Genomic DNA, 27,705 nt, shown 5'->3' with positions numbered 1-27,705 from the left:
CTCACACACAATATGCTAACTGAATCCACTACTAGAGTACCTTATGATAAGCTATAGACCACACTATCTACCAAGAGAGCTCTCATCTATATTATTCGTACCATCGAGAGTATTCTGACAGGTTGCATCACCACCCGGTATGGCAACTGCTCAGCGCAACAGAGGGTAGTGCGTACGGCCCAGTACATCACTGGGGCCAAGCTTACTGCAATCCAGGACCTATATAATAGGCGGTGTCAGAGGAAAGCCCATACAATTGTCAGAGACTCCAGTCACGGCACCAGAGCATCAAGTCTAGGACCAAAGTCTCCTTAACAACTTCTACCCCCAAGCCATAAGACTGCTGAACAATTCATGAAATGACCACCGGACTACCATAAGACCACCGGACTACCATAAGACTACTATGCACCCTCGTGGGGCCCCACGAGGGTGCATTCTCAGCCCACTTCTGTACTCCCTGTTTACCCATGACTGGGTGGCCATGCATGCCTACAACTCAAATCATCAAGTTTGCAGATGACACTACAGTGGTAGGCTTGATTATCAACAACGACGAGACGGCCTACAGGGAGGAGGTGAGGGCACTTGGAGTACACAGACAGTGTGGTGAAGAAGGCGCAACAGCGCCTCTTCAACCTCAGGAGGCTGAAAAAATGTGGCTTGTCACTGAAAACCCTCTAACTTTTACAGGTCCACAATTGAGAGCATCTGTTGGGCTGTATCACCGCCTGGCACGGCAACTGCACCGCCCACAACCGCAGGGCTCTCCAGAGGGTGGTGTGGTCTGCACAACGTATCACTGGGGGAAAACTACCTGCCCCCCAGGACACCTACAGCACCCGATGTCACAGAAGGTCAAAAAAGATCAAGGACAATAACCACTGCCTGTTCACCGCGCTTCCATCCAGATGGCAAGGTCCGTACAGGTGCATCAAAGCTGGGAAAGAGGTAGAAGCTGTTTTTCAATCTCAAGGCCATCAGATTGTTAAACAACCAGCAATAGCACAGAGGTGGCTGCCTACCTACAGACTTGATATCATTGGCCACTTTAATGTTTACGTATCTCACATTGCTCATCTCATATGTATATACTGTATACTTCACTATCTATTCTTTACAATCTTAAGACACTCACTGCTCATCCATATATTTTATACTTATATATAATATAGCCAGCATTTTGGGTCGGCTTCTGGAATCAGTTCAAATGCGTTAAGTAGCCTAGTAGTTAGAACGTTGGGCCAGTAACCGAAAGGTTGCTAGATCAAATCTCCGAGCTGACAAGGTAAAAATCTGTTGTTCTTCCCCTGAACAAGGCAGTTAAACCACTGTTCCTAAGCCGTCATTGTAAATAAGAACTTGTTCTTAACTTCTTATCGCTGGGCGGCAGTATTGAGTAGCTTGGATGAATAAGGTGCCCAGAGTAAACTGCCTGCTACTCAGCCCAGAAGCTAAGATATGCATATTATTAGTAGATTTGGATAGAAAACACTGAAGTTTCTATAACGGTTTGAATGACGTCTGTGAGTATAACAGAACTCATATGGCAAGCAAAAACCTGAGAAAAAATACAATATACAGTGTAAAATTTGGTCCGATTGCACTTCCTACGGCTTCCACTAGATGTCAACAGTCTTTAGAACCTTGTTTCAGGCTTCGATAGCTGACATTTATTCCCTTCACACACACACATATAACCCCTGTCTTTCTAGAGGACATGATCCTGAGCAGAAGTATGAAGGGCTTGAGATACCATTCATAGCCAATAACACCGCACATCAACTCCTCTGGGAGATGGAACTCTGGAGAACCTTGGAATTTTGGTGAAGTAACCAAAATTTTGCAAAGATGACTGAATTTCTCCATTATAATTGTGCACTGCTTTTGACCAGGGCCCATAGGAATCTCGTCAAAAGTAGTGCATCAAGTAGGGAATAGGGTGCCATTTGGGATGTAGATGCAGCACGCCCTAAATCCAAACATCAGTCACAAAGATAAATGTTAACTGTTGTCAGCTGATGAATGAGATTGCACCCATTCTCTTGTCATTCAGAAGGATAAAAAAAACAACTAGAAAACCATTAACTTGCCAGTAGTCAACAGGGATCTCCCATTGCGAAGAGCCTTTTGCTGTGCCATGCTGGCTGGAAGAATGTATAGCCTATACAGAAAACTGTACTGGTTGCTAATCCATGATGTGCTGCTACACAATCATAATGGAATAGGTTGTCATTTGGGGGACACACTATCTGAGAGCCATGAAGGTAAATCAGGGTTAAGGCGCTGGGATGGATTGCACTCTCCAGAGAAGAGATACAGTCAGCTGCCCATGTTTATTTATGGCTGGGTCTTGTGTTGGGGATGTGAGGGCTTTTAAACAGGGAGAGAAAAAGAGAGACAGAGAGCAAATGGTGGAAATGGAGAGAGATGAAAAAGAGAGAGTATATGTAAGTCCCAGAGAGTGGTGCTCAGACAGTGTACCTTGGATAATACCGTCCTGATCAGAAACCTATATCCCGGTTGTTCCCAAAATGCTTGGTCTTTGTGAAACCTTGGGTGTGTATTCAGATTTTCGATCCAGATCTTCAGCCGTGATGGAAGTTGACAATATTTATTCTTGCATGATGTTTCAGTGAATAATGTCCAATGAAAACATAGGCTTTTTTCAATAAATAGTAGAGTGCCATATTGACAGCTGGAGTGTGATTGTATTCACATGGGGACTTTCAAGAGTATGTTTGTGATGATCCTGCAAAGTTAACCGGAACAAATGTTTAATAAACACGCTTCTATTAAACCAATACATTTCCATTAACCCTTTACACTCGTACCGTATACTGTTTGATAATAGCGGATTTGAACACAGGTAAGTGCTTAAATTGGAACACAGCTGTACAATAACATGCTATAAATAACGGCAGAGATCATCTTCTCTTCACAGAGCTGTATGGGTTTTGACTGACAGCCGTTCCGAACTTGAGCACTGCGCGCAACAAGAAGTTGCCTCCATCCCTCCAGCTAATTGGGGAACTTTTGCAAATGTTTTGTTGTCTGATTGAGGGAAATGCTGTAAATTAAGGAGGACTCAACGTAGACATTGAGGAATTTAATAAATACAGCTTTGATCTCATACAACCAAGCCAAACACCCCAAATGTATCCAAATGTGCACTTCACATTATAAAACTATTGCCATATAGTGTCAATGTTTATGATCACAAGATGGCATGTCATACCCTGGGTTGTTAACAGAAAAAGCCTACGTTTATCAATTATCAAGAAAATTTGCCGCAGAACTCCCACGCGAATCCACTCACAACTCCATTCTATGCGCATCAAAATAATGATCCGTTTCTCTGCCACATGAAAGTCTAACAATGCTGACCAAACCGGACCCTCGCGTTATTTTACCTGAAATGCACAAGGTCCTCTATTCCGACAATTAATTCACAGATAAAAGGGAAAACAGAGTTAGTTTCTAGTAATCTCTCCTCCTTCAGTCGTCTGCTTCGGACTTTATATGACGGTTGGCAACCAACTTTAAGGTGCATTACCACCACCACCAACTGGACTGAAGTGTGGACTTAAGTTAATCTTTCAAATCACCCACTTGGGTATATCCTCATAAAAACCAATGAGAAGATGGAAGAGGCGGGACTTGCAGCGCATCAAAAATAGAAAAGTTCTATTTTAGCACCTGGCTACGTAGACGCTCGCGAGCAGTTTGGGTGAAATTAGTGAATAACATGCATGTGTACATTTTATTTTGCAACGCTTGCGCATGAATCCCTGCCCCAGAACCAGTTCCTGCCACAGGGCACCATCTGCTTCCCCAAACTTGAAACGTTCGCAAAGCGGATTGGTGTGCTTAATTTCACATAGTATCTCCCCGTTTTAAACCTTGTTTTTCTGTTTCGTGCCTACTGAACACAACCCAAGTTTATATGGCTGTGACTCACTCAACATGGGGAAGTTGTCACGAATGGCCCAGAAGTAACTTATCAGATTTAAAATGGCGAAACAGGTTCAACCATCAAGGGCAGGACCTGTACTGTAAAACCACAGCAGTGTGCCTCTGCTCATGTAAAAAGATTGTCCCCATGATGTCATTCTTCTACCCTCTCACGCATCGCCAGAGACGTTGTTTTAGAGAATTTGGCAGTAAACTACATCTGTGGCGTCATGTGGGTTTACTGATGTCAATGTTGTTAAGAGTGCCCCATACTGGCGATGGGGTTATGGTATGGGCAGGCATAAACTACGGACAACGAACACAATTGCATTTTATCAATGGCAATTTGAATGCACAGAGATACCGGGATGAGCTCCTGAGGCCCACTTATCATGTTTCAGCATGATAATGCACGGCCCCATGTCGTACACAATTCTTGAAAAAAGAAAAATGTCCCAGTTCTTCCATTGCCTACATACTCACCAGACACGTCACCCATTGAGCATGTATGGGATGCTTTGGATCGGCGTGTTCCTGTTCCCGCCAATATCCAGCCACTTCGCACAGACATTGAGTGGGACAACATTCCACAGGCCAAAATCATCATGAGGCAAATGGTAACACCAGATACTGACTGGTTTTCTGATCCACACCCCTATTTTCTTTTTAAGGTACACACACACACATATACACACACACACACACACACACATATATATACACACACACACAGTATACACATTTGTGGATGCCGCTATTTCAGCCACACCCGTTGCTGACAGGTGAACAAAATCGAGCACACAGCCATGCAATCTCCATAGACAAACATTGACAGTAGAATGGAGAGCTCAGATACTTTCAACATGGCACAGTCATAGGATGACACCTTTCCAACAAGTCTGTTTGTCACATTTCTGCCTTGCTAGAGCTGCCCGGTCAACTAAGTACTGTTATTGTGAAGTGTAAACATGGTGCAACAGCAGCTCAGCTGCGAAGTGGTAGACCACACAAGCTCACAGAACAGGACCGCCAAGTGCTGTAGCGTGTAAAATCCGTATCTCCTCAGTTGCAACACTCTCTACCGAGTTCCAAACTGCGTCGGCAAGCAACGTCAGCACAATAACTGTCATGTGCAACGCCAAGCTTCGACTGGAGTGGTGTAAAGCTTGCCGCCATTGGACTCTGGAGCAGTGGAAACGCATTCTCTGGAGTGAAGAATCACGCTTCACCATCTGGCAGTCTGACGGACAAATCTGGGTTTGGTGGATGCCAGGATAAAGCTACCTGCCCGAAATGCATAGTGCCAACTGTAAAGTTTGATGAAGGAGCTATACCATTCTGGGGCTGTTTTTCATGATTTAGTCCCCTTAGTTCCAGTGAAGGGAAATCTTAAGACAACAGCATACAATGACATTCTAGACAATTCTGTGATTCCAACGTTGTGGCAAAAGGGGAAGGCCCTTACTTGTTTCAGCATGACAATGCCCCCGTGCATAAAGCGTTGTCCATACAGAAATGGTTTGTCGAGTTTGGTGTGGAAGAACTTGACTGGCCTGCACAGAACCCTGACCTCAAGCCCATCGAACACCTTTGGGATGAAAAGGAACCCCGACAGCGAGCAAGGCCTAAACACCCAACATCAGTGCCCAGCCTCACTAACTCTCTCGTGGCTGCATGGAAGCAAGTCCCTCCATCAATTTTCCAACATATAGTGGAAATCCTTCCCAGAAGAGTGGAGGCTGTTATAGCAGCAAAGGTGGGACCAATTCCATATTAATGCCCATGATTTTGGAGATGTTCAAGTGTCCACATACTTTTGGTCATGTAGTGTATATGTGACCAAGAGATACATATCTGTATTCCTGGTCATGTGAAATCCGTAGATTAAGGCCTAATGAATTTATTTCAATGAACTGATTTCCTTATATGAGCTGCAACTCAGTACAATCAGAAACTTTTGCATGTTGCATTTTTGTTTAGTATAGTTACAAAAGCATGTAAAAATGCTTATATGCTTTAACCCTTTACACTTGTGGGAATTGGCCTATATGAATAGGGCTAAATTGAAACGTTTCTTAAAGAAGAAATATGAAATGCATAAGCATGGCAGCAATTGAAAGGGAACAGTTTAGAGACGGTGTCCTCAACTTTGGTCTAATCATTTCCCCATAACATTTCACCTGACTCTAGACATTACACTTAAGATTGTTTGTGCATTTTACATTTACTGTACTTGTCGCCGTATTTGTTGATAACGAAATCTGAAAAACCTTGGGACACATTCAGCAACATAATACAAAACAATGACAAGGGTTTGAGTGAAGACTTATTAGTGTCTCCAAGTGGCCACACACCTCTCCAAAGTCATTTCAATGCACTTTTATAATTCAAAGTAGTCTTCAACAATAAGGTGCTATTTTGAGCACTCCTAGCTGTGTCGTTAAGGAACTAGAGCAAGTACACTTGTAGTTGTTTTTTGTTTGGAACATAACACTGCATCACTGCCATTATACAATTACTGTTTACACAATCCAAAAATGTCCCATTTTATAAATTGCAATCTGGGTCAGGTGGGCTTTATTTGAAAGCTTGTTCTATTGCCAACATGGCTAGTTAAGTTCTAAAATACGATCTTAGTGTTACATGCTGACCACACCGCTCGCGTCGCAAAATAAATAAATTGACCGTGTGCATTTCAGGTAAAATAACAACCCCGTGTTTATATCCCAGGAAAAATTAGCTAGAAATAGCAAGCTAGCTAGCTAAATTGCTGTGAATGTTTCATGCGTTTCAACCTGTCCCCAAATTAATAAAGTTGGTTCAGAGTTCGTTTTGATATTTCAACCTGTGTCCTGATCACATCTGGTGTGGATGAACAAAATCAAAATGCGTGTGATGGCGCACGCGCGTGCCCGGTCTGGTCAGCATGTTATACTTGCTTGAAGTGTGGGATAGGGAAGTCTGGGAACCTCAGGAAAGTCTCAACTAGTGCTGTTACAGTGACCATATTACTGCCACACCGGTGGTAACAAGTCATGACCGCTGTCAAATTCCACGTGACCCTGTGCCACCAGAGCCTCTGGGTTCGCGCACAGGCTCTCTCGCAGCCGGCCGCGACCGGGAGGTCCGTGGGGCGACGCACAATTGGCCTAGAGTCGTCCGGGTGCGGGAGGGTTTGGCCGGAAGGGATATCCTTGTATCATCGCGCACTAGCGACTCCTGTGGCGTCCGGGCGCAGTGCCCGCTAACCAGGTCGCCAGGTGCACGGTGTTTCCTCTGACACATTGGTGCGGCTGGCTTCCGGGTTGGATGCGAGCTGTGTTAAGAAGCAGTGCGACTTGGTTGGGTTGTGTTTCGGAGGATGCATGGCTTTTGACCTTCGTCTCTCCCGAGCCCATACGGGAGTTGTAGCGATGAGACAAGATAGTAACTACTAACAATTGGATACCATGAAATTGGGGAGAAAAGGGGGTAAAATTCAACAAAAAAAATCCACGTGAACACTTAGTCACGGTAACTAGGCTTCTCCAAAACTGCACTCTGATACCGCTGAGTAGCCTACCAAACTTGACAGTCGCTAATGGCATGGTACTCAGCGATCCATTGTCCCTCTAATCACTCTGACATCAATGCAATCGGAAATGAAATCCGTCACTTCATGAGAGCCCATGAGCTCATGTTGCGCAACAATTTTATAGGCCATGCGCAATTGTGTGAGAAAACAGTTTTGATGGCCTCTATTAAAAAGAGGATCCCATCAGCTTTCTATAGGCAGACAGATACATCTTTGTAGCCTATTCCTGCTTCTGACAAACCTTTCAGCAGGGTTCTGGTGGACTGTGTTGGTCGTTTCCCCAAAACCACCATGTGTGCTGCAACTCATTTCCCTGAGGCCATTCCACTCAGGAAGATTACGTCTCCCAGCATTGTTAAGGCCCTGGTGAAAATCTGTTCAACCTGTTTTAACCTTCCATGGGTAGTGCAATCGAACCAGGGTTCGAATGTCATGTCAAAAGTCTTCCTGCAAATGCTACAACAGATGGCTGCAACCCATTGCCCCTCTAGTGATGACCACCCAGTGTCAAGGTGATCTTGAGAGATTTCATTAGACTTTGAAGTCCATGTTGAGAGCTTACTGCTTTAAATTTGAGAGAGACTGGGATGAAGGGGTCCCTCGTGCTGTTTGCAGCACAGGAGATTCAGGAATCTCTCGGTTTTAGTCCGAATGAGCTCGTGTTGTTTGGACATCATGTCAGAGGTCCTTTGAGCTTGCTGAGAGAGGTTGGTGAAGGGCGACACCTTAAACACAAAATCAAATCTGTTGGAGCATGTTAGCGGTTTTCGATACAGATTGCACTGCACCCGAGTTTGCTAGTGAGGATCTGGAGAAGGCGCAGACAAAGTTTTGTATGATGGAAAGGCCCGAAACTGCACTTTCGATGTGGGTGACCAAGTCCTGGTTTTGTTGCCCGTTCTGGAGTTACTGTTGCAAGCTCACTTTCAGGCCCTTGCCCAAATGTGCAAAAAAGAGAAGCCACACCAGAATGCAGGGAAAAATAATGTTTATATCATACTTCATCCTCTACGATCCGGCGGAAAAGTGGTGGATGAAAAAGGATAAGTGGAAATCAATAGTGATTTCTGCCTGTAGCCACTGCTGTCACCGTGGACTATGGTCTTCCTCAAGAGCACCAGGAAAGCCCAATATACCCTGTGAGACAGCTGAGTAACTCGAGTAGAGATCGACCGATTATGATTTTTCAACGCCGATACCGATTATTGGAGGACCAAAAAAAAGAGCTGCTGCCGATTAAAAATCGGCCAATTTTTTATTTATTTATTTGTAATAATGACAATTACAACAATACTGAATGAACACTTATTTTAACTTAATATAATACATCAATAAAATCAATTTAGCCTCAAGTAAATAATGAAACATGTTCAATTTGGTTTAAATAATGCAAAAACAAAGTGTTGGAGAAGAAAGTAAAAGTGCAATATGTGCTATGTGAGAAAGCTAACGTTTAAGTTCCTTGCTCAGAACATGAGAACATATGAAAGCTGGTGGTTCCTTTTAACATGAGTCTTCAATATTCCCAGGTAAGACGTTTTAGGTTGAAGTTATTATAGGAATTATAGGCCTCTATACCATTTGTATTTCATGAACCTTTGACTATTGGATGTTCTTATAGGCACTTTAGTATTGCCAGTGTAACAGTATAGCTCGCTCCTCCCTGGGCTCGAACCAGGAACACAACGACAACAGCCACCCTCGAAGCGGCGTTACCCATGAGTAAGGGAAACTACTAGAAGGCTCAGAGAGAGAAGTTTGAAACGCAATTAGCGCACACTAACTAGCTAGCCATTTCACTTCGGTTACACCAGCCTCATCTCGGGAGTTGATAGGATTGAAGTCCTAAACAGCGCAATGCTTGACACACAACGAAGAGCTGCTGGTAAAACGCACAAAAGTGCTGTTTGAACGAATGTTTACGTGCCTGCTTCTGCCTACCACCGCTCAGTCAGATACTTGTATGCTCAGTCACATTATATGCAACGCATAGGACATGCTAGATAATATCTAGTAATATCAACCATATGTAGTTAACTAGTGATTATGATTGATTGTTTTTATAAGATAAGTTTAATGCTAGCTAGAAACTTACCTTGGCTTACTGCATTCGCGTAACAGGCAGTCTCTTTGTGGAGTGCAACGAGAGAGAGGCAGGTCATTATTGCGTTGGACTAGTTAACTGTAAGGTTGCAAGATTGGATCCCCCGAGCTGACAAGGTGAAAATCTGTTGTTCTGCCCCTGAACAAGGCAGTTAACCCACTGTTCCTAGGCCGTCATTGAAAATAAGAATGTGTTCTTAACTGACTTGCCTAGTTAAATAAAGGTATTTAAAAAAAAATATATATATATATATATATATATATATATATATATATATATATATATTTTTTTTTTATCTCCGCCCAAAAATACAGATTTCCGATTGTTATGAAAACATGAAATCGGCCCTAATTAATCTGCCATTCCGATTGATCGGTCGACCTCTACTCAATACATTCTAGAAAGCCTTTTGGCACACTTGTCTCCGGAGGAAAAAGGTGACATTGTTGAACTGCATTTTGAATATCAGGGTTTATTCTCAGATGTGCCAACTCCACAAATGTACTAGAGCATGACACTGATGTTGTGGACTCTGCCCCAATCAAACATGCTTATCGACTGAACCCTGAAAAGACCGAAGCTTTGCAGTGAGGTGGAGTTCATGTTTGAGCACCGCATTGCGTAACATGGCAGTCTGTGGAGTTCGCCCTGTACTTTAATACTTAAGGCAGATGGCTCTCTACGGTTTTGCTCTGAATTTCGGAAAGTCAGTGCCTCTACTAAGTTGGACTCCTACCCTTTCCCGAGGTCGACCATTGTGTGGACCGTGTTTGCGCTGCTAAGTACGTTAGCAAGTTCAACCTGCTGAAGGGATATTGGCAGGTCCCTCTAACTGAGCACGCCAAAGAATTGTGTGCTTTTGTAATTGCTTGATAGTTTGTTTTCCTATCTTTGTCTTCCATTCAGGTTACAAAATGCTAAGAACCTTTTGGTCTCTGCAATGGTGCTAGCTGCTCCGTATTTCTGTCGTCCATAGGTTTTGTACACCAATGCCAGCGATGTAGGAGCAGGGGCTGTGCTCCTACAGGATAACAATTGAGCACCCTATGGGGTACTTTTTATAGCAAGTTTTGTTTTGCATATAATCGATGTGGTGCATGTTCATTTATCATTGAACCACAGCCCACTTCGCCAAACGGGTGATTTAACAAGCGCATAAATGAAAAAAGCACTGTTGCACCAATGTGTACCTAACCATAAACATCAACGCCTTTCTTAAAATCGATACACAAGTATATATTTTTTTAAACTGCATATTTCTGTTCTGTGCAAGCAGAGTCAGGGTATATGCAGCAGTTTGGGCCGCCTGGCTCGTTGCGAACTGTGAAGACAATTTCTTCCTAACAAAGACTGCCAACTTCGCCAAACAGTGGATGATTTAACAAAAGTGCATTTGCGAAAAAAGCATAACCGTTGCACGAATGTACCTAACCATAAACACCAATGCCTTTCTTAAAATCAATACACAGAAGTATATATTTTTAAACCTGCATATTTAGTTAAAATAAATTCATGTTAGCAGGCAATATTAAACTAGGGAAAGTGTCACTTCTCTTGCGTCCATTGCACGCAGAGTCAGGGTATATGCAATAGTTGGGCCGCCTGGCTCATTGCGAACTAATTTGCCAGAATTTTACATAATTATGACATAACATTGAAGGTAATGTAACAGCAATATTTAGACTTATGGATGCCACCCGTTAGATAAAATACAGAACGGTTCTGTATTTTACTGAAAGAATAAACGTTTTGTTTTGGAAATTATAGTTTCTGGATTTGACCATATTAATGTATTTCGTATTTCTGTGTGTTATCATGCTATAATTAAGTCTATGATTTGATAGAGCAGTCTGACTGAGTGGTGGTAGGCAGCAGCAGGCTCGTAAGCATTCATTCAAACAGCACTTTCGTGTGCTTGCCAGCAGCTCTTCGCAAAGCTTCAAGCATTGTGCTGTTTATGACTTCAAGCCTATTAACTCCCGAGATTAGGCTGGTGTAACCGATGTGAAATGGCTAGCTAGTTAGCGGGGTGTGCACTAACAGCGTTTCAAACGTCACTCATTCTGAGACTTGGAGTAGTTGTTCCCCTTGCTCTGCAAGGGCGGCGGCTTTTGTGGAGCGATGGGTAACCATGCTTCGAGGGTGGCTGTTGTCGATGTGTTCCTGGTTCGAGCCCAGGTAGGGGTGACAATACACTGGCAATACTAAAGTGCCTATAAGAACATCCAATAGTCAAAGGTATATGAAATGCAAATGGTATAGAGAGAAATAGTCCTATAAAACTTATAATAACCTCAACTTAAAACTTCTTATCTGGGAATATTGAAGATATATTAAATAAAACCACCAGCTTTCATAAGTTCTGAGCAAGGAACTTAAACGTTAGCTTTCTTACATGGCACATATTGCACTTTCACTTTCTTTTCCATTTCCATCACTTAGTTTTTGCATTATTTAAAACAATTTGTACACGCTTCATTATTTATTTTAGGCTAAATTGATTTGATTAATGTATTATATTAAGTTAAAAGTCCTCCAATAATCGGTATCAGCGTTGAAAAATCATAATCGGTCGACCTCTAGTTTTAGGTACCAGTTGTTGCTAGTCAACTTTCAGTGTACACCCCCATGAGTGTTTTTCAGAACCCCTCCTAACACCCCACCTGGTGCATTTTGGTTGTGGTCGGATTTTTTTGTTCTTCTTCTGTTTGAGCGACATTATTAGTTTTTCTTGCTGGGGATCATAACGGATTGGTTAGGGGTATTTCATATCTAGAGCTGTTAAATGCTCCAGGTGGGATCAGTTCAGCGTTAGCCCCCATGCTGCCCAGCACCACTAAGACAGAGATATCCCAGGAATCTGTACTTCCCTCCTCTGATTGCTGCTCTACAGGGAGGCCTGAGGACAGCTTCCCACAGTGGCTCAGAAGGGTGAGTTAGCACTGAGGACACTGCCCCACCCTCTCTGGTAACAAACAGGGCCCACTTGATGTGAAACACACCTAGACACACAAGCCAATCTCAAATAAGAGGACCCTCCCAGCACCAAACATTCCCACGAGGCATGATGTTACAGCCACATTCACTTTAGTATAAAGCTACAGATTAGTTTAATTACCGCCATACAAGACCACCCATATTAACTGCACCGAGAACTCAAACAGAAACTGTTTGAGTTCTCGGTGCAGTTACGCCACATTTCTACTTCACTTTCACAGATAGTTAACTTGTTTCAAAGTTCTAGTGTATCACACGTTTTTCTCAGAGTTTATACTCAATTCATCTTTCTCTGATGGATTAGGAACTAGGGTAGCATTCGTTCCATGTTTCCTAGGGATAAGAGGGTTTTGTCAGACTCCCAACTCACTAATACTCCCCATCTGACCTCCCTGACCTCGTCGTTGGACCCAAGAGGTCAAAAGTAAGACGCAGAGATACAGCTGCCCACATTCCTTCAGCGGTTCATTTCGCTAACAAAGCCCGACTCTACTCCGCCTGTGCCTTTAACTAACATTTATGCACTACATGCATTGGAAATTTGTAGGCCATTCAAGTAATGCATGTGCATTAGAAACTTAAAAGGGCATTGTTCAATTTATTAAACTGGGTCACTAGGTGATATGAAAAAAAAATCCATAGTGATAATCTAAACAATCACAATAACGATATATCAAAGATGACCATGTAAATTTAGCATGTGATATGATTATGACATGGCTATGTAAAACATCCTACTGAACATGACCAAGAAATGCAGCGTGCTCCTGTTCTGCTAAACAGCATTCGGTCTTGTGCATTTAGGTAGAAAATCGTGTAAATATCATGGAATGCTAACCTCTGACAAGATATATATTGCGATAACAACAAAATGTTCACCCACGACAGAGTTCACCTTTTAACCATGACCTGATTGCAATCACCTCTCCCAGATGAATCCCATGGCAGAGGTCCTTGTTAACCTGGGGTTTCAAACTCACGGCCTTCGGGCCAAGTGCGGCCCTCAAGCCAATTCAATGTGGCCTGTGGTTGGCCCCTGTTATAAACCAAGGCCTCGGCTAAGGAGGTGGGTTTGGTTAAGGGGTCGAAGGGCACCTTAACCCAGATGATGTACACCTTCCCCCCGGGACTTTTCAGCCACATGGCCTATTTCCACAAGAGGAACGACTGCCTGAATTTGAGTCAGGGCTGCACATTACTGGATTTTATTGCACTTCCCTTTTTGAACTTCAAAAAGGACAGTAGCTAACTAGTCAGTGTCTAAGCATTACATGCGACAGGGACTCATCCTAGAAAGACAAATACAGCCTTGAACTACGAAGTGGCCTTCCTAAATGTACACTTACCTTTATTTATTTAGCTCTGAGCTGCATTGAGCCAAGTTAAGTTACAATGAGTCTTGGCTGTTGCTGCTTCTACACTATTCTGGTGGGATTATTCGCTGAACCTCGCCCGGCGGTTTGCCTCTTTTTCCAGATACTCTCTCTGTTTCAACATTGTCCAATGGGTCCTTTGTAGGGCAAGGCAGGGAGGGAGGGCTATGCGCTGCCAAAAATAATCATGGGACCAACAGACTGACCACACTACAGAGAAGACAACAAACGTGAGAAACAGTGGAAAGGAGCAGGGAAGTCAAAGTATTCATTCAGTTCAGGCGTGGTGGTGATCATATCGGCCTGTCTTGTGTTACAAAGCACCTTTGGACTGCGGAAGAGTTAGAATCCAGCATTTTAAGTGTTTGTGGTTTCAGGGTTCTTCATTTTAATAGGTGGAGGTGTGGCATACTAAGAAAGCAGAGGCCTCGTCTTGACATTACACGTGCTGGATTGGTGTAACGGATAATGACGATACCCTACTGACACCACTATCCGTCAGCCCCCCACCCCGCCCAGGTGTGTTGCTGCCTGATACCTTCCAACTCCACATTACCACACAATGGTGTTACATTACCCAACAATGAAGACTCAGCACTCTTAAATCAACAATGTTGAAAAACTCTGTCAAATGTATGTATCGTCATATCAAAACTGCCACCAGACAGTCACCACATTTAAGGTCTAGGCTACATCCTGGGAAATGTACCACTAAATAAATTATTTAGGGCATCACACGCTGTGCTCAAGCTTTCCCTGCCCCCATCACTGCCTCGACGGTTACAGTGTTACAAGGGGCAAAACTGAACTATTGAGACGAGACCCCATGTCAACTGTTGACAAAATTCCTCTAACCCAGGCAGCTATCCACAAATGTTTCTGATTGAGTGGGACCAACTCTCAACAGGGGGTGTTTCCTACACTTGTGTGAGGAGGCACCCCCCTTAGACTCTGTCTAAGGCCTTGTTTATGGGGAACAATCAGGTCACAGCAACAGGCCTGTACAGTACGAGCCTACTACTGCCCTACATTTAGCATAGCTGAGAGGGAAATGGCGTAGCTTCAGCTCAAAACCCTCATGCTTCTGCTCATCTCCCTGCCATCAAAATGCGCAGTGATACCATTAGCATACTAATCTCTTTTCTCTCAGCTCAGCTTAACAATTCAACATCTTCTGCGCCTCACATACTGCTGGGCTCCCTCTCATTATCCGGATTGGCAGATCAAATCCCTCTCCAGAAAGAGAGCTGCTATCTGACGGGCTCTTCACATAGAGGGTGCTAGGAATTGCTAGTGTAGTCAAGTATCTACAAGTCTTAAATTGGGTAAAAGGAGAAGGAATGGCAAGGTTTACAGGTCATGTTCACCTGTGGAATGACAACCTCAGACCAGAGGACAATTATATTAGTTCATCTTAGAACGCAAACCTAGTCTTTGCCTTTGGGTGACGGAAATATTGTGTTTGCCTTTAGGTGCCTTGGACTAGTTCAAACGGTAAGCCTTATTGCGCCTTCAGAAAGACTACAGTCGAAGGAATAAAAGCCTCCCTGCCCACTTCATGTAGTTTGACTGTTCTATCCAGTAATGTAGGTTTATGGTTGCTTGGCTACCCATACTCCTTGCTCCGGCCAAACGCCTTGCCATGTCCACAGACGTTTGTTTCTTTTCCAGAGTGAGTCTGGATCGGAGTACCTCAGACTATTTTGAGGATAGACCATCTGATTGGTCCCAGAAACCGATAGTCTGGGCCAGAGACAGAACACACGTGGGTAAAGCGGTGTTTTGAAAATTCGTCATTGGCTTTGATACTCTGATTGGTTAGGGATGATCCAATCACTGCTGACATTGTTTTGTACAATACCCCTCATTTTGATGTCACCACAAACAACTTAAATTATGGCAGTCTCAGACTGAAGCATGTAGCGAACGATAGACCAGCGGAAGAATTCAGTTTGAATTGTCAGGCAAGGTTTATGGATCTCAAACAAAGAGCCTGTGAAGCCTTGAGATGGTAATATATTATAATAATACATGCCATTTAGCTGACACTTATCTAAAGTGACTTAGTCATACATTTTCCGTATGGGTGACCCCAGCGGGAATCGAACCCACTACCCTGGTGTTGCAAGCACCATGCTCTACCAACTGAGCGACTGAGGACCACACTCTGTTACTGAGGACCAGATGGTGAGTGGTGAATAAGCTATAGAGAGGGCGTTCTGTCAGATAAGAGAGCAGTCCGCACAGTCAAGCTCTGAGGAGTGTTCCCAGTCTACAGTTGACCTCAACGCAGCCATAACAGGGCGAACTGGAGGCGTTTCTGCACTGAAGCTCTGAAGTGGGTTGACGCCACATAATAATGACAGACCTTTCATCGGTGATTGCATGTGCAAAGTCACATGTTCGTCATCCCCCTCCCACTTTCAGTACCCATATCTTCATATGATAGTTCTGCTGTTGCGATACCAAGAAGTTGAGGAATAAACACTTAAATTCTCAGAAGACTGAAGCTCATAGTTCAGAGCCATAGGTCCGCGATAGTCAAGACATCATTACCAGCCTAGCATTTAAATGTCATAATGGGCATGTGTACTATCGCGTTTAATCTTTAGGCTAAATAATGATATAAGACTGTTGTTATTGTCATATAATTTCACATTGGGAATAATGTCTACACCTTTACATCCCCGTAGGGAGACTAAGAAAAAAGTCCTGAGCTAGAGCTAAATACAAACCCAACCTGGCTGAAACAATACCATTTATGGAAGAGGAAAATGGTAGGTGTGGTGAGATGGTTTGGCGAAGGAAGGGCCCCGTAACAACCGCAGGCATGGAGAAACCACATCATTGTCTCCTTTCACAATACCAGCTGTGGTGAGGTAACCTGACCCTCTGTAATAAATGTTTCGTTGCTCGTTGCTATGCATCACACTCTCCATTCAGGTGTAGTCCAAGCCTTCCCCCAAACCTACACATTGGCCTAGATAAGAAAATGCCCTTGGCAGAGTGTCACATCACACAGAACTTAGAAAGTTAAAAACAGATGCCCTTACCTTTCTTAACTTTCTTCTGTAGCTTGATTGTGTCTGAGGATTTTTTCTTGATGTCTGCTCGGGCCTTCTTGTATTCTGCATTGGGTTGACATGAGAAGATGCATCAAGTGCCAGTTAAATAATTTAGACATCTCAAAATGTACACTACATGACTAAAAGTATGTGGACATTTGCTCCTCGAACATCTCATTCCAAAATGCTGGGCCTAAACATGGAGTTGGTCCCTCCTTTGCAGTTATAACAACATCCACTCTTCTGGGATTCCACTAGATGCTGGAACATTGCTGCAGGGACCTGCTTTCATTCAGCCACACGATATCATAACCGCCATCGATAAAAGACAGTACTGTGTAGCCGTCTTCATCGACCTGGCCAAGGCTTTCGACACTGTCAATCACCATATTCTTATCAGCTGACTCAGCAGCCTCGGTTTTTCTAATGACTGCCTTGCCTGGTTCACCAACTACTTTGCAGACAGTTCAGTGTGTCAAATCGGAGGGCATGTTTTCCGGTCGTCTGGTAGTCTATGGGGGTACCATAGGGTTCAATTCTCGGGCCGACTCTTTTCTCTGTATATATCAATGATGTTGCTCTTGCTGCGAGCGATTCCCTGATACACCTCTACACAGACGATATCATTCTGTATACTTCAGGCCCTTCCTTGGACACTGTGCTATCTAACCTCCAAACGAGCTTCAATGCCATACAACACTCCTTCCGTGGCCTCCAACTGCTCTTAAATGCTAGTAACAGCACGCCCGACTAGCATCACCACCCTGGATGGTTCCGACCTAGAATATGTGGACATCTATAAGTACCTAGGTGTCTGGCTAGACTGTAAACTCTCCTTCCAGACTCATTTCAAACATCTCCAATCCAAAATCAAATCTAAAATCGGCTTTCTATTTCGCAACGAAGCCTCCTTCACTCACGCCGCCAAACTTACCCTAGTAAAACTGACTATCCTATTGATCCTAGACTTCGGCGACGTCATCTACAAAATAGCTTACAATACTCTACTCAGCAAACTAGATGCAGTTTATCACAGTGCCATCCGTTTTGTTACTAAAGCACCTTATACCACCCACCACTGCGACCTGTATGCTCTAGTCGGCTGGCCCTCGCTACATATTCGTCACCAGACCCACTGGCTCCAAGTCATCTACAAGTCAAAGCTCCACCTTATCTCAGTTCACTGGTCACGATGGCAACACTGGTCACGATGGTAGCACGCGCTCCAGCAGCTGTATCTCACTGATCATCCCTAAAGCCAACACCTCATTTGGTCGCCTTTCCTTCCAGTTCTCTGCTGCCTGTGACTGGAACGAATTGCAAAAATTGCCTAAGTTGGAGACTTATTTCCCTCACCAACTTTAAATATCTGCTATCTGAGCAACTAACCGATCGCTGCAGCTGTACATAGTCCATCTGTAAATAGCCCACCCAATTTACCTACCTCATCCCCATATTGTTTTTATTTATTTACTTTTCTGCTCTTTTGCACACCAGTATCTCTACTTGCACATGATCATCTGATCACTCCAGTGTTAATCTGCTAAATTGTAATTATTCGCTCCTATGGCCTATTTATTGCCTACCTCCTCATGTCTTTTGCACACAATGTATATACTTTTTTTCTACTGTGTTATTGACTTGTTTATTGTTTACTCCATGTGTAACTATCTGTGTTGTCTGTTCACACTGCTATGCTTTGTTCTTGGCCAGGTCGCAGTTGTAAATGAGAACTTGCTCTCAACTAGCCTACCTGGTTAAATAAAGGTGAAATAAAAAAAATAAAAAGTGTGTGTGTATGTACCGTCTCCTACCTTTGGCATGGTCCTTGTCCAACTGACTGGCCACCTTCTTCCACTCCTCAATCTTCAGCTCCAGGGGATTGATCAGGGTATCTGTTAGTGCCCTGCAGTGGAACCCAATAAACCAGCTGTTAAATTACAATCACACACCCAGTGGTTCACCTGGAGGTTTTACCAGAACGGTTGATAAGATTCAACTTCACCAAATTCAGAATTATCAATGGAAACAAATAGGGGAGGATATTTTTTTTAGGGCTATGACTGATCCATGTAGCTAATTAATTGTAATTGATAGGCGGTCCTACAATAGATAAATCAGGTCATCAAATCTACACACTATAGCTTGGGAAGCAAAGCAATTAAACTGAGCATACTCTCAGGTATGCTGTGAACTCCTCTCGTCACATACCCGGCATAGCCAGAGCTGTTCAGCCGTCACAGGTTAGCACACAATGAGTGTCTATGAATTGATGACATAGCACTTTGAACCCACACACACGGTGTCTGGGGGAAAAACTAGACCAAAGTGATAAAGAGATCTTATTAATGAAGCTGATAGGTTTAGTGGGTGTCTGTTAGTTCACCTTCCCTCTACTTTGTCTAATGGCCTATTCAGAGTTGAGCCCTTCTCTGGGATAGGCCTATGTACAGTAGGGTCAGTGGGATCTTGGTGTCAGTCAGTGTTAATTCCAACTGAAGCTGGGCAGTCAATGACTTGACATTGCATAATGCAATTGAAGAAAGACACTACAGCAATGTCAGAGGCCAGGAGTGATGGAAATAATGGAGGGAGAAATAAGAAATGAGAGACTAATGGGATTTCCACCGAAGAGAGGTAAAGTACGGCCTGGCCTATATCCTTTTCCCACTATCATGTCGACCCGAACAGTACTGGCTCTGATATTTTCTTTTCACATGGTTCTAGCAACTATGGTTAATGTGTAACCAGGACAGTGAAGTACAGCTTGGCCCGGCTTGGTTTAGTAGTGTGCAAATGGTACCAGAGAGCAACAATCCAATCTCCTACTCATCCATCCACAACCGTCCACAACAGTCCCATTACAGCCGTGTCCTAGGCTTAGAGAGCACTGGCTGTAGTACAACCGGTCCACAGTGCTGTTTTACAGCTGGACAAAATGTTAATTTGTCTGTCTCATTAGCACACAGAGCAACAGAGAAGACCCTAAGCAGGGCCCAATTGGATTTGCTGGGGCTGAAGTAGGCAGGAATTGTGTTCAATCGTCATCCACTTGCCAAGTCAGCCAGGGTCATCATCCGAGGAGGTGAGAGCTCTCTGTGGTTTTTGGAGGAATGTCCGATACTGACTGAGTTCAGCACACAGGAAAACACATACAGCTGGAAATATTGAACACTAAGGCCATGCCAGAAACCAATCACTTGGATGAAAATGCAGGTCTGAGTCGATATCGCTCACTTTTCAGTGTGTGACAGAAATACATTGAGTATCAGAACAGCAACCATCTGATATATTAATGTCAAGGAATGCTTCATGTCACGTTTTCAAATAGTCTGAAATGTTAAAGACGGACGGCAGTAATAATATGCCCTAACCAAACAATGGGGGTTTTGCCTTAAGACTAATACTACATTAATGTCTTCTAGAAACCATGATTTATAGTTCCATCACTTACGTGGTGAAGAGCTTCAGTTTTGACTCGATGCTTCTGTGCCTCATGCACATTCTCGTCAAGGCCGAGCCAATCTCTTTTGTCGCCCCTGGAAAACAATGGAACAAAACAGAACAAACCTGTCAATTTCCAAACCTTGACAACAATGCCATATTACAAGCCTGATGAAGCCAAAAAAGTGGGACGTCCTCCAGCTTTCCCCCCCCTTTCCTGGTAAAGTAATATTGCAAGTATAAATACAGTAATGTACATAGACAGAAGTGTAAAAAAAATCTGAGCAAAAGTGTTTTTTTTTAGACAATATTGTTCTAGAGAATTCTGCAGTACGTCCAACCAGGATCACAACTTCTCAAGCGCAGGACCTCCACATCCGGCTTTACCTGCGGGATCGTCTGAGACCAGCCATCAGGACAGCTGATGAAGCTGAAGAGTATGTGTGTTTGTAATAAAGTGCTTTTGTGGGGGAAAAACTCATTCAGATTGGCTGGGCCTGGCTCCCAAGCAGGTGGGTGGCGTCCCTGCCCAGTATATTTTAATGGGGTTGTTTTCGTTCATTCAGAAAGATTTGCACAAACTGCCAGTGAGTTCGTTGCACCACGCCGATAGAGATTCCACAGCAGGTATGTCACACAGCAGACTTACTTATTGCTGTATTGAATTCAGATTTGACAGCAGACCAGCGCAGCTAACTCGTCCACCCAGACCCCTTCCCGAAGGCTTTCGAGGTTGGTATGAAGCCTCCGACTGGTTTTGAACACACACTCCTGCTGTTGCAATGGGCTCCAGTGTCCGCCGGGGGGGTGATGACCTTGTCGAGACACCAACATCTGCTTTTAAAATGCACTCATTTATCCACTTAATATTCCCAGCCCAATCCCAGGCAGGCCCAGTAAGACCGTGATGTCTACACTGTACAAATCCAGTCAGCCAGACATATGGGGGGGAAAGACAGAGAGCCCAGACAGATGGAGGCCTTTCCATTCTACAACATTAACACCACAATGACTATTCCCCAAATGGCATCCTATTCACTACACTGTAGGAAAAGGGGTGTCATTTGGGATGCACATAGTGACTCACTGCCCTCGGACAGAAAATGATCTCTTTACACCACTGCAGAGATATAAATTGTCACACTGCACATTTTTCAGACGTCATATGTTTTCCCAAGTTCATTAGGATGTGTCCAGTTGTATGATGGAAGCAAGCAACTGTTGCCTGTTTACATCACATCAGGTCTCCATCTGGACTACTCATTAGGAGGTTAAAGACCTCAGATATTAGCTCTATCAACCATATGAGCTTATTAGGACAACCACAGTACTATGGTTACGGCTTGCCAAAACTAAAACAGAAAAAACAAGAGGCATTACTGAGTGCGGGACTTTCACTACTATTGCTTGTGTCATATCAAGCTTACCAGACTTTCTGGACATTATCAACTAACATTTCCATTGAAGAAAACAGACAAATGGAACCTGCAACTAACATTGGTCCTGCTAACCCAACTGTTGCAGGCTAGACAAGTCTGGAAGCCAGCCAGGATGTGAAAACCTCCCTAGTCGATTTCACCCTCGATTAGAAGCAGGTCAATTGGTGCCACCGATGGGGCGACTGACGTACTTGAAAATGCATTGGGTAATATGGCATATCAAACATGTCAACAACGTAGCACTGGATACATTTCCGCTCTGGCTGCATGAGGCTGTTCTGAGTGATGTGGATCGGGTATTCATCAATGATCTCTGTACTTTACTCTGTTCATCTTTCCCTCGATCCTGACTAGTCTCCCAGTCCCTGAAAAACTTCCCCACAGCATGAAGCTGCCACCACGCTTCACCGTAGGGATGATATTGGCCAGGTAATGAGCGGTGACTGGTTTCTTCCAGACGTGCCGCTTGGCATCTAGGCCAAAGAGTTCAATCATAGTTTCATCAGAACAGAGAAACGTGTTTCTCATGATCTGAGTGACCTTTGTGCCTTTTGCTCTGACATGCACTGTCAACTGTGGGACCTTATATAGACAGGTGTGTGCCTTTCTGTCAAATCAATCGAATTTACCACAGATGGACTCCAATCAAGTTGAAGAAACATCAAGGATGATCAATGGAAACAGGATGCACCCGAGTTAAATTTAATCTTATAGCAAAGTGTCTGAATACTTATGTAAATAAGGGTAAATAATAACATGTCAAAAAAACAGTTTTGCCTTGTCATTATGGGGTATTTTGGGTAGAATGAGGGAAAAAATGTAATTTAATCAATTTTAGAAAAAGGTTGTAACAAAATGTGAAAAAGTGAATGTGTCTGAATACAATCCGAATGCACACTATAGGGCGAGAGAGAAACTGAGTCACTCCCATCACACAGGCCCCAGTGTGGATTCTCCAGCCCAGCCCTAAACTGCAAAGCCCTCGTCCTGCCGGCCCAGAGCCTCAATAATAAATAGGCCATTGTAGCATTCTGTCACTGAATACAGAGCACTTCGTATGAGATGGCCCAGTTTGCTGTGCTGAAAGGGAAGATAATACTCCTTTCAGTGATCGAGGAAAACAAGAGGGAAAGAAGGACCCAGCAAAGGTTCCTCCACAATCCCTAGTGATATTCCTCTCTCTTCTCCCCACCCTAACCCCTGGGCGAGACCGTGCGTCTCCTGCTGAGAACAGTGTTGAGATTATCAGCTGTATGAATGTGTCCCAGTTATCCCAATCCCTGCTAATGCTGGATCACCTGGGCCTCTCGCTGGCTCAGTAAGCAAACCTAGTAGCCCTATACACAGCCTCAAATGACCACCAGTATCAGAGGGGTACAGAGTATTATGACCACACAGACCCTCAGTTTCACAACAAGGGAGATGGGAGAGCGTTGCCAAGGTTACAATGGGTGCACATGAACTATAATCTTGTGAGATATTTGTTACATCAGACATAGAGTAGCGCTAATGCAAAAGGTGCGCTCTGTTCCTTGCCTCAGGCTGCACAAGCTGTTCTCTCAATCAAGTGATCATATTTTCACCCATCAAACTATTCTTAATTTAATGTGTTTTGATTTAGAATAGCTCATTATCAAATTGGCAGGAACAGAGGCAGGGGAAAAATATGTAATCCGTATGCACTCGAATAGTGAATGGAGGCCGCTTTCCCGCTGGTTCGTTTCCATCATGCCCAGTAGGCTACTGTGGTTATTTCACTCCACCCATCAACCACTGTTTGAGGAGCATGCATCCTCCCGCTGAGCAACAGGTGATATTCCACCCAAACTCTGTTTGCCATGGGCTCTCCAACCCTGTTCCTGCTGCTACCCAGTGCTTAATTTGGTAAACCAAGTGAAATCTGTTCGGGAACATCGATAGTAACATGTTTTCAAAACAAAAAATAATTCATTAAACTGTTCACAGCCCCTCTCGCTTGAGAAAGGAATGAAGGCGAGCGAGGCGATGGAAACACAGTGGTAGCTAAAGGTAACGTGTTAGCCTCTCTACAATGGCTTCCTGTTAAGGCAAGGGCTGATTTCAAGGTTTTACTGCTAACCTACAAAGCATTACATGGGCTTGCTCCTACCTATCTCTCGGATTTGGTCCTGCCGTACATACCTACACGTACGCTACGGTCACAAGACGCATGCCTCCTAATTGTCCCTAGAATTTCTAAGCCAACAGCTGGGAGCAGGGCTTTCTTCTATAGAACTCAATTTTCATGGAATAGTCTGCCTACCCATGTGAGAGACGCAAACTCGGTCTCAACCTTTAAGTCTTAACTGAAGACTCATCTCTTCAGTGGGTCATATGATTAAGTGTAGTCTGGCTCAGGAGTGTGAAGGTGAACGGAAAGGCTCTGGAGCAACGAACCGCCCTTGCTGTCTCTGCTTGGCCGGTTCCCCTCTCTCCACTGGGATTCTCTGCCTCTAACCTTATTACAGGGTCTGAGTCACTGGCGCTCTTTCATGCCGTCCCTAGGAGGGATGCGTCACTTGAGTGGGTTGAGTCACTGACGTGATCTTCCTGTCTGGGTTGGCGCCCCCCCGCCCCCTTTGGTTGTGCCGTGGCGGAGATCTTTGTGGGCTATACTCAGCCTTGTCTCAGGATGGTAAATTGGTGGTTGAAGATATCCCTCTAGTGGTGTGGGGGCTGTGCTTTGGCAAAGTGGGTGGGGTTATATCCTTCCTGTTTGGCCCTGTCCGGGAGTATCATCGGATGGGGCCACAGTGTCTCCTGACCTCTCCTGTCTCACTCAGCCGGCAGTATTTATGCTGCAGTGGGTTGTGTGTCGGGGGCTAGGGTCAGTTTGTTTTATCTGGAGTACTTATCCGGTGTCCTGTGTGAATGTAAGTATGCTCTCTCTAACTCTTTCTTTCTCTCGGAGGACCTGAGCCCTAGGACCATGCCTCAGGACTACCTGGCATGATGACACCTTGCTGTCCCCAGTCCACCTGGCTGTGGTGCTGCTCCAGTTTCAACTGTTCTGCCTGCGGCTATGGAACCCTGACCTGTTCACCGGACGTGCTACCTGTCCCAGAACTGCTGTTTTCAACTCTCTAGAGACAGCAGGAGCGGTAGAGATACTCCTAATGATCGGCTATGAAAAGCCAACTGACATTTACTCCTGAGGTGCTGACTTGCTGCACCATCGACAACGACTGTGATTATTATTATTTGACCATGCTGGTCATTTATGAACATTCGAAAATCTTGGCCATGTTCTGTTATAATCTCCACCTGGCACAGCCAGAAGAGGACTGGCCACCCCTCATAGCCTGGTTCCTCTTCTGGTTTCTTCCTAGGTTTTGGCCTTTCTAGGGAGTTTCTCCTAGCCACCGTGCTTCTACACCTGCATTGCTTGCTGTTTGGGGTTTTAGGCTGGGTTTCTATACAGCACTTTGAGATATCAGCTGATGTACGAAGGGCTATATGAATACATTTGATACACACAGTTTACATACACTTAGGTTGGAGTCATTGAAACTCGCTTTTCAACTACTCCACAAATGTCTTGTTAACCTCTTCGATATAGGGGGCGCTCTTAATTTTTGGATGAAAAACATTCCCGTTTTAAACAAGATATTTTGTCACGAAAAGATGCTTGACTATACATATAATTGACAGCTTTGGAAAGAAAACACTCTGACGTTTCCAAAACTGCAAAGATATTGTCTGTGAGTGCCACAGAACTGATGTTACAGGCGAAACCCAGATAAGAATCCAATCAGGAAGTGCCGCATTTCTTGAAACCGCCTCATGCCAATGACTCCTTATATGGCTGTAAAGGAGCTAGGAGTCAGCTTACGTTTTCCACGTTTTACCCAAGGTGTCTACAGCATTGTGACGTATTTGTAGGCATATCATTGGAAGATTGACCATAAGAGACTACATCTACCAGGCGTAATCTCCAGCTGCAGTATTTTTCTGTTTGCTTCTGATGAGAAGCCAACTGCCACCACTGATAGATTATTGAATAGATATGTGAAAAACACCTTGAGGATTGATTCTAAACAACGTTTGCTATGTTTCTGTCGATATTATGGAGCTAATTTAGAAAAAAGTTTGGCGTTGTAAGTGACTGCATTTTCCGGTCTAATTCTAGGCCAAACGTGATGAACAAAACGGAGCTATTTCGTCTACACAAATAATATTTTTGGAAAAAATGAACATTTGCTATCTAACTAAGAGTCTCGTCATTGAAAACATCCGAAGTTCTTCAAAGGTAAATTATTTTTATTTGAATGCTTTTCTTGTTTTTGTGAAAATGTTGCCTGCTGAATGCTAGGCTATCAATACTCTTACACAAATGCTTGTGTAGCTTTGGTTGAAAAGCATATTTTGAAAATCTGAGATGACAGTGTTGTTAACAAAACGCTAAGCTTGTGTTTGAATATATTTATTTCATTTCATTTGCGATTTTCATGAATAGGAAACGTTGCGTTATGGTAATGAGCTTGAGGCTATGATTACGCTCCCGGATACGGGATTGCTCGTCACTAGAGGTTATAACAAACTATAGTTTTGGCAAGTCGGTTAGGACATCTACTTTGTGCATGACAAGTACTTTTTCCAACAATTGTTTACAGACAGATTATTTCACTGTATCACAATTCCAGTGGGTCAGAAGTTTACATAAGCTAAATTAACTGTGCCTTTAAAAAGCTTGGAAAATTTCAGAACATTATGTAATGGCTTAAGAAGCTTCTGATAGGCCTTGAAATACAGCCACACTTCCAATTGACTCAAATGATATCAATTAGCCTATCTTCAAACTCAGTTCCTCTGTTTGACATCCTGGGAAAAATCTAAAGAAATCAGCCAAGACCTCAGAAAAAAAATGGTGGATCTCCACAAGTCTGGTTCATCCTTGGGATAAATTTCCAAACGCCTGAAGGTACCACATTCATCTGTACAAACAATAGTACGCAAGAATAAACACCATGGGACCGAGCAGCCGTCATACTGCTCAGGATGGAAACGCGTTTTGTCTCCTAGAGATGAATGTACTTTGGTGCGAAAAGTGTCAAATCAATCCCAGAACGACAGCAAAGGACCTTGTGAAGATCGTGGAGGAAACAGGTACAAAAGTATCTACAGTCGTGGCCAAAAGTTGAGAATGACACAAATGTTAATTTCCACAAAGTTTTCTGCTTCAGTGTCTAAAGATATTTTTGTCAGCTGTTACTATGGAATACTGAAGTATAATGACAAGCATTTCATAAGTGTCAAAGGCTTTTATTGACAATTACATGAAGTTGATGCAAAGAGTCGATATTTGCAGTGTTGACCCTTATTTTTCCAAGACCTCTGCAATCTGCCCTGGCATGCTGTCAAGTAATGTCTGGGCCACATCCTGACTGATGGCAGCCCATTCTTGCATAATCAATGCTTGGAGTTTGTCAGAATTTGTGGGTTTTTGTTTGTCCACAAGTTCTCAATGGGATTAAGGTCTGGGGAGTTTCCTGGCCATGGACCCAAAATATAGATGTTTTGTTCCGAGCCACTTAGTTATCACTTTTGCCTTAAGGCAAGGTGCGCCATCATGCTGGAAAATGCATTGTTCATATCCAAACTGTCCCTGGATGGTTGGGAGAAATTGCTCTCGGAGGATGTGTTGGTACCATTCTTTATTCATGGCTGTGTTTCTAGGCAAAATTGTGAGTGAGCCCACTCCCTTGGTTGAGAAGCAACCCCACACATGGATGGTCTC

The 27,705-nt window shown here is 43.7% G+C and overlaps 1 protein-coding gene across 2 annotated transcripts in view; it reads right to left on the bottom strand.

Annotated features, from left to right (window-relative positions):
* Nucleotides 1-27,705, bottom strand: part of mtss1 (MTSS I-BAR domain containing 1) — a 118,611-nt gene that overhangs the window by 27,853 nt on the left and 63,053 nt on the right. For both annotated transcript variants that reach the window (XM_036949855.1, XM_036949856.1), the window contains exons 4-6: nt 20,522-20,606; nt 18,882-18,973; nt 17,056-17,130 (exon numbers count right to left, since the gene is read on the bottom strand). In XM_036949855.1, the coding sequence (XP_036805750.1) occupies nt 17,056-17,130; nt 18,882-18,973; nt 20,522-20,606 (252 nt within the window). The remainder of the gene's footprint in view (nt 1-17,055; nt 17,131-18,881; nt 18,974-20,521; nt 20,607-27,705) is intronic.

Source organism: Oncorhynchus mykiss, chromosome 17 (genome assembly GCF_013265735.2).
Source record: "Oncorhynchus mykiss isolate Arlee chromosome 17, USDA_OmykA_1.1, whole genome shotgun sequence".
NCBI classification, from domain to species: domain Eukaryota; kingdom Metazoa; phylum Chordata; class Actinopteri; order Salmoniformes; family Salmonidae; genus Oncorhynchus; species Oncorhynchus mykiss.
Note: the sequence above shows the minus strand (reverse complement) of the source record. Positions and strands in the feature narration are given on the sequence as shown.